The sequence below is a fragment of the Haliotis asinina genome, chromosome 2 (assembly GCF_037392515.1).
Source record: "Haliotis asinina isolate JCU_RB_2024 chromosome 2, JCU_Hal_asi_v2, whole genome shotgun sequence".
Taxonomy (NCBI): Eukaryota; Metazoa; Mollusca; class Gastropoda; order Lepetellida; family Haliotidae; genus Haliotis; species Haliotis asinina.
This window is the reverse complement of record NC_090281.1, coordinates 96,092,489-96,100,392: the sequence shown is the minus strand read 5'-3', so window position 1 is coordinate 96,100,392 and position 7,904 is coordinate 96,092,489. Positions and strand designations below refer to the sequence as shown.

Here is a 7,904-nt window from a genome sequence, read left to right as displayed (position 1 = left end):
GTCATTTGGATTTCAACTTTTGTTGCTATGGATACCCCGATATACGAAAAACTTCAATCCAAGATGGCGGCCAAACGGTCAGAGATATCGAATTTTGACCCCCGCCCAAAAATGTTCGCCTTCACATGACCAAGCCACATGCAAAATATGGAAGCGATTGGATCAATAGTAAGGGAGTTATATGCTGTTTTATGCCGTTTTAGACGCATATTAGATTTCTCCAATTTTCAAAGCCACATAGCCGCCAAACGATGCAACTTTTGATATACATGTAAGAACACGAAATGTTAAGCATTGCATGCTGATGCACTATGCCGATTTTCACGTCATTCTGTGTAGGACTGTAGTAGCTACAGCGTTTCAAATGTAGTGTCATAAGAATCTGAGGAAATCCAATATGGCGGCCAAACAATTCACATTTTGACATGCATCAAAGAACAAAAAATGTTCAACACATCAAGTTACAGGACACTGCAAGATTTTAGCTGCGTAGCCGTAATAGTCATGGTGCTGCGATTTTTTGAAAATACATCTGAGTGGAAAATAAACAACAAAAGTAAACATCTGAATATGCGTAACTAAGCAAGATATCGCAATATACTTCCACTTGGTACATATATCAGGTACCTGTTCTATATCTGCAAAATCACAATGTTCTGCAGTAAATATTTTCAGAGTTATGGATTGCGGAAAATGCGTACTTCACAAAATCTGCAAATTTCCTTTCAACAGCTTCAATCCAATATGGCGGCCGCATCACGTGACTTTTGATATATGACTAAGAACAAAAATTGTTCACCAGCCAAAAGCAACTTCAGAACATGTATTTCAAGTGTTGTATCTGCTACGTATGACTTGCAAAAAAATTCAGAGAGAAGCCTGTTTACGTTTTTGTAGTCAACTTTTGAGCCGAAGTAGCATCCAATATGGCGGCCATCGAATCCACATTGTCGCATTTGACGATGTCGTTGCGTAGGAAGGTGCCTAGAGACAAAGTATGGCAAGTTTGAAAGCGGTAGCTGTTGTAGTTGTAGTGCAGCAGATTTTGGGAGCAAAGTAGTCAGAATTGGGCTGAAAAACAGCAGCAAAAACTTCAATCGCAAATAGCGGCCAAACGGTGCATTTTAGCGACTCGACCCGTCCAGGCGAAATTGTAGCCATTTTGATTGCGCATCTGCTCAAGAAGTTTGGTAGTCATTGCAGCAGTAGTTTTCGCGATATTTGCATTTCAAATTGAAAATTTCGAATTAATTTTGATTTATCTGCCCTTTGCTATTGGGCCCACAGCCTAGAGATTTTAATGGGGAATATCTACACCTCGGTGCGCATCTGCCTGATTTTTTTCAAGCGATTCTGTCCACTGGTGCTCTTTGTAGCGCTGGAACAAAATACGGCGGAAAAATAAATAATAATAATAATAAAAACATCAGTAATTACAATAGGTCTTTTGCCTTATGGCAAGAAGCCCTAATAATGCTTTGTAACAAGCACACGGAAACCAGCTTATTGTTGTAGTGACGCTTGTGATTAGGACGGCCATGTGATACCCCACTGTGACACATTGTTACCTCTCCGAAATAAGTTTTTCTCATTTCTGTTCGTCTACTTGATGTTGAAAACTGTAAAGTTTGAAACTTTGGAAGACGATGAACACTCCAAGGTGCAGGTACATAGTTCACACGAACCCTCGTCCGAGACCCATATCATATTGTAATGATAAACTTTGCAGCATATATGTACCATTTGAAATCATATGTTTAGTTTGTATTTTAATGGAGACAAGCCGTGTACAAATGACGCCATGCCTTTGTGAATGTTTGATTATACTATGATGTTTGATGTCTGATATCTGTACATATCAGTTATCAACTATGAATGACTTTGTCCTGTATGTAAATACTAATGTACTTCATGTTTGATTGAATTCATGTGTCTGTAATCTTCCGATTGATTTCTGAATGACAAATAAAGAATCTCTCTCTCTCTCTCTCTCTCTCTCTCTCTCTCTCTCTCTCATACTATGCGAATGAAGGTTCTCGTGTAAATGATTATTTTATGTTCTCGGCTGATTTCTTCCATTATAACGGTTTGTTGAGTATTGGGGATCGGCATGAGTCTGACCATTTACCTTTAGAAATAACGGGTAAGTTCCCCGGTATTAATCATTGCATTAATGATGGTAACGAGTCCACAAATGTTAAATGACTGGTGTAGAATGATAATTTTGCAAGCACCTTCTTATCGAAGATGAAAGACACCATAACTTCGTTTTGAGAAATTTCACTTCAAAAACTTGATACAGATGTAAATGGGGCTATACATGCCTATGTATAACGTTTATCGACTTCAACTAATTGTATGCCTAAATATGTCAATCAGAAACATCGAACAAATATTCTAACTATAGATTGCAGAAATGCGCGAACCAATGCTCGTAAACATCTTCGTAGATTAAGAGTGACTCGCGGCACTTATGATAGAGGGAAATATTGCAAAAATAGAAATAGGTATAAAGCTTGTTGTCGAAAATATAAGTCTGATATGAGAATGTGTAGACACGAAATGTTAGAAAAATCTATACACAGCCTGTCTGCATTTTGGAAAACTATCCGTCATTTACAAAAAAAAAATACGTCGAGAAACAGCAAAACTAAAACTCAGTAGTTAAATCATTTCAGAGATGTATATTCAAGCGGTGATATATTTGACTCGACATTCGACGAGGTAACTGATACTTAAGATTACAACAATGATTGTTATACAGAAGTAGATCAACTTGTACTGGACAGTCCTGTTGCTGAACAGGAAATATTAAAAGCGATCAATCATCATTCTTAAAATTGGAAAGCTGCTGGACCTGACGATATCATAATAGAAATGCTAAAGTATCACAGATTTGAAGTTACGTCGTTCCTTACGAAATGTGCCAATAAAATGTTTGAAAATCAAAAGTATCCCTGCACTTGATCAAGCTCTGTAATGATTCCGCTTCAAAAAGTGGGACAGAAACGATCCGATAATTATCGGGGTATATCATTAATGAGTAGCTTGTGGAAAGTGTTTACTTTGATTTTGAACAATAGACTATCAAACTGGGCGAATATACGAAATAAAATTCCTGAATCCCAGGCAGGATTTAGCACCTGTCCCGCCTACTCGCCCCACTAGGAAACTGCCAAATCTTTCATCGCAGACTCCAGCGAATTCTGCAAGAAGGTCAGCACCCTCCAGGAACCCGGCCAACTAATCATCACCCTTGACACCCATCTTTCCCCAGACAGTATCATCGACCTCATCAACGCCTGCATCAGCTCTACATGTTTCACCTGGCAAGACAAGATCTACCAACAGACCCATTGCCTCCACATGGGTACACCCCTATCACCACTCATCACTTAAATCTACATGACCCACCTGGAAGAGACAACCCTCCTTACATCCCCCATCCAACCAACCTGCTGGTACCGAAAAGCTGACGACACCTTTGTCATCCTTTCCCCATCTGACGACCCTAACATCCTTTGCCAACATCCAATGCCCAACATCCCCGGATGCAGTTCACCATGGAAACAGAGACAGACAACAAACTCCCCTTCCTAGATATACTGGTCCAGGGAGAAAACAACACCCTCACCTCAAGCGTATACCGCAAGCCGACCCACACCGACCAATACATCCACTTCTCCTCCTGCCATCCCATCCAAGTCAAGAGAGGCGTTATCGCAACCCTGACCTGTCGTGCCCAAAACATCTCCTCAAGACCTGAACTACTCGAGATTGAGCTGGACCACCTCAGACATGCCTTCACAACCTACAACGGATACCCGCCCTCCTTTGTCAACCAGACCATCAGGAGCACCCTCCATCCAACCACCAAGAGCCCCAGACAATATCAGCTCCCTTCACCGTCAGCATCCCGTACACTGGATCAACTAGCCACCACATCCGCAGACTCCTGAAACAACAGGCCAACATCGACGTCATTTTCCAAAGAGGAAACACCATCCAGACCTCCTGCAAGCAACAGACAGACCCATAGCATCCCAGAAGCCAGAACCAGCAGGTGTAGGAGTCATAATGCTCCTTCTTGCTGATGACTTTATTTTATTTTCGGATACTCTGGTCGGTTTACAAAATCAATTAAAATTCCGAGAACGCTATACTAAATAATGGAAGTTAACAGTTAATTTAAGCAAAACAGAAATTGTAATATTTAGGAGGGGCAGTCGTGTGTCCAAAACCGAACGCTGGTTTTATGATGGTCAATTGATTAATGAATCCGATCATTATTCCTACTTGGGAGTTTTGTTTTCAAATAGAACGAATTTGACTAAATGTACACAGAACTTACAAGTTTTATCGGTTTTGTACAAAGCAGGAACTATGTCACCTAATGTGATTTTTAAGATATTTAATGCTCAGATTCAACCCACATATCATGTGGAGCTGCAAAATGGGTTTTTCAGCGGTTCGATTGTATAGAGAGAGCTCATCTTTTGGCCTGTAAAATGTACCTCAATGTGAACCTAAAGACACCAAACAGCATGGCATATAGTGAATGTGGTAGATTTCCGTTAAATATTAATTCTCCAGTAAAATGTTTAAAACTGATTGGCCCAAGAGTCTACATATGCTCGAACAACCTCTGCCAAAATTAGCTTACAATATGTTCTTAAACCTGGATAGTTAGTGGGTTAGTGGGTAACTGATATCAGAAATTTATCATTTTCTCACGATTTGGGTTTTATACGGTTGTGTCAGACGAATGTCGCGTGAGATCAATAGATATGTTTAATAAAGAATAGAAATCCACCTTAGATTCAAGTTCACGACATGAATATTACAGGATCTTTAAAACGTTACTCCTATCGGATACATATTTTATTAATTAATTACAACATATAGTTTATGTACAATGTTCGTAAAATATCGTTTAGGTTTGTTATCTGTAATGATTAGTGAGGGAAAAATCATCTATCGAGACAAAGTCGATATTGTCCTTTATGTAACATGGGGGTTAGAAAATGAAATCCACTTGTCCTTGTTATCATGAATTAAGACAGAAATACATACCAGACCATTTTCTTGCGAAAACAGCCCCTGTGTGAATATATATCTTTGCTGCAAAGTAATAACGAAAATATTCTTGTTCAATTGTCTTTGTATGTAAAGCATGCATTAGCAAAAAGAGATCAAACGAATAGAACGAGATATAAAACGAATTGTATACCGTTAGATACATGTGTAAATGTCCACATATTCCTTCACAAATGTAACACTCATGTATGCGGGCGGGTGGCCTTTCATGCAATAAACATCTTTTGACTTTGACTTGACCATAACAGAATGTTTTCCCACAGTTTTGAATCTATAGAGTTAGAAACGTCGTTTTCTTCTGTAAAGAGAAATGACAATATGTCTTGCTCATACTGCATTTCAGATATTACGTAAGTTTCAAAATCAAGTGTATATTAAAGTATGAAAAGAAATAATTTCGTTGTATTAAGTTTTCACAGTGGACAAGCATACGGAAGTCATAGTCAAATGATTGTTTGTTACAAAGAGCACTCTCTCTTGAAATGTTTCCCCTGGGTGATATTTTGACCCAAAATCGCAAGGTATATTTATAGTTAGGATGTTAATATACTAGTTGCCAGAGAGTATAAGAGAGTGTAGTATGAATTGTTGCGTAAAATGACATGACTGAACGATAGAAAGTTTGTGACTGCCATGTTTGTTCTCCATACACGTTTTGTATATGCCTTGAGCGATATATCTGTCTATATATGTATTTATACTTTTCAGATATTGACAGAAGATCATCACAGATGTTTTAGATGATTTGGATGCAATTATGTGATTTAGATATTAGTCTTTCACATTACGTAGCTTTTGAATACTCCTCATACAATACACGTTATACTGTCTGATTTAAGATGTACTATAATTGTACTATTGATCTACCCATGTGTTATGTTCAACTGTAATCAAGTAAAGTGAATTAAACAGACACTCATGAAAGATATATTGCTTAGCTATCCTGTGTGTGACTGATGTAGCGCTGCTGTGAATAGTATTGCAGTTTTATTAAGTGATACTACTTTGTTGGTTGGCAGACCGAGAAACATCAACATACATAGACTGGAGTCGACAATGTGACGTTCATTTATTAACCCTTAATTTCACATTTACAAACGAAACGAAATACGCATTAGAAAGTAACCGGAGATATAATGTTATCTTTGATAAAGACATTCACGTTCAACGATATTTAAGAGATGTAATAATCAAGAAATGCATCTAACATCGTCATTTGATGTGTTCAGAGCGAAATCGGATTGATTGATGTGACTCATGAGTCCGTAAAGACCACAACTGTCAGATTGTGTCAATTAACAACACTTAACAACTTGATGACAGCATCCAGTGACGTCATGTACATGTACATGATATTTTGAAAAACATATCTGGAAAAGGTAATCCCCTGTTTTGCTGTTATTTTTCTTGGCGTCATATTATGTGACTCAGCAGCGCTTGTGATAATTTTTCGAACAATGGTGTACAAAAGGTAGTTATTCCAAACGTTACCCCAACTTTTTGTTCACGTTTTCATATTCAGCATATATCACTTATACCTTCTTGTTGAAGATTTTCCAAGACAATTGGGTTTGTAGGATTAAATTGTGACGTGTTGTTTAACATATAACTTTATCAAACCATAACGAGAATGTTGGCCACATTCCTCAACACCTCGTCAAAAATGGCATAACATTGAATGCAGAAATATCAAACGTCATTGTATCATAATTCAACAAATATTTTCAATCCGTTTCAATGTTACAGCTGCTACTTCAAATACAAGACAAAGGGATAGTGTTACAAAGGCCCCATGCTGGAATTAGGCTTGTTTTCCCTTCAAACACAGTAATTGAGGGGCTATATTTGTCTTAGACACAGTTCAAATACAAGGGGACGCCTACAGATAGCCTTCGTCAAAACCGACATTCCTTCCAGATTGATCACTACAGTGTGCCTAATCAAAGCATGAAAACATTTCAATGCCAAGGTGAACATCAGCGTTTGTTTTGCGAATTTAACTACTTTCCAGAATATTTATTGGGAACCTCGTCGTCGAAGTAATGTATTGAGAATGTCGGTGTTCTGGAAATAGTGTTGGTATTGATCGTTGTTTTGAATTACGTACATGTAAGTATACCAGCGGCTATGTGAACAATACGTGACCAGCCGTCATGAAAAACAGTTGCTCTTAATATGAATCACAGTATTAGTACTATTGTTGTTGTACTAACATACGTATATTTGGGATTACACTTTCTTAGTAACGTACAAATTCCAGTACTTTTTCGGGTTGGGCCCACATCTCCAGAGTCAGGCACCTAATCGCCAGCACACAAAGTCAGCGGCCCAACCCGCTCAGCCACAGCTACTTTCAAAGCATCACACAAAGTGCGTGACTCTGAGGGTGTGGGTTCGAATCGCCGATGGGACGATATTCTTTGAAATCCCGTCACAGGAGCGAGAAGGCTAACAGTTTGATTTCCCTGGTTATGCTTATGTTTAACTTAGATCATCACAGAACAAGTCAAGGTTCTAAGCAACTCCATGTTTTGCCCGAGATGACTGCAAACGCTATTTCAAGCATTTAACGTTAGAAGGACCCTGGTGAACCATTCTTGACATTCCTTCTCCTGGGACTACAGATCTGGGACTAATTAAATCTATGTACATTGACAATTCTTTCCGCATATACGAGAGAGATGTCTCACGATCCTAAACTCTGCTATCGCCAAGAATTCCTCGACACATGCACGTCAGTATATACACATGAACAAATGGGTTGTGTTGTGATGTATTTTGTTGGGTTAACCATTGTTCTTATTCTT

At 38.6% G+C, this 7,904-nt stretch overlaps 1 protein-coding gene across 1 annotated transcript; it reads left to right on the top strand.

The window, feature by feature from the left end:
* Window positions 1–3,563: 3,563 nt before the first annotated feature.
* Window positions 3,564–3,959, top strand: LOC137272132 (uncharacterized). The gene has a single exon (XM_067804486.1). The coding sequence runs from the start codon at window positions 3,564–3,566 to the stop codon at window positions 3,957–3,959; it is 396 nt and encodes a 131-aa protein (XP_067660587.1).
* Window positions 3,960–7,904: the final 3,945 nt, after the last annotated feature.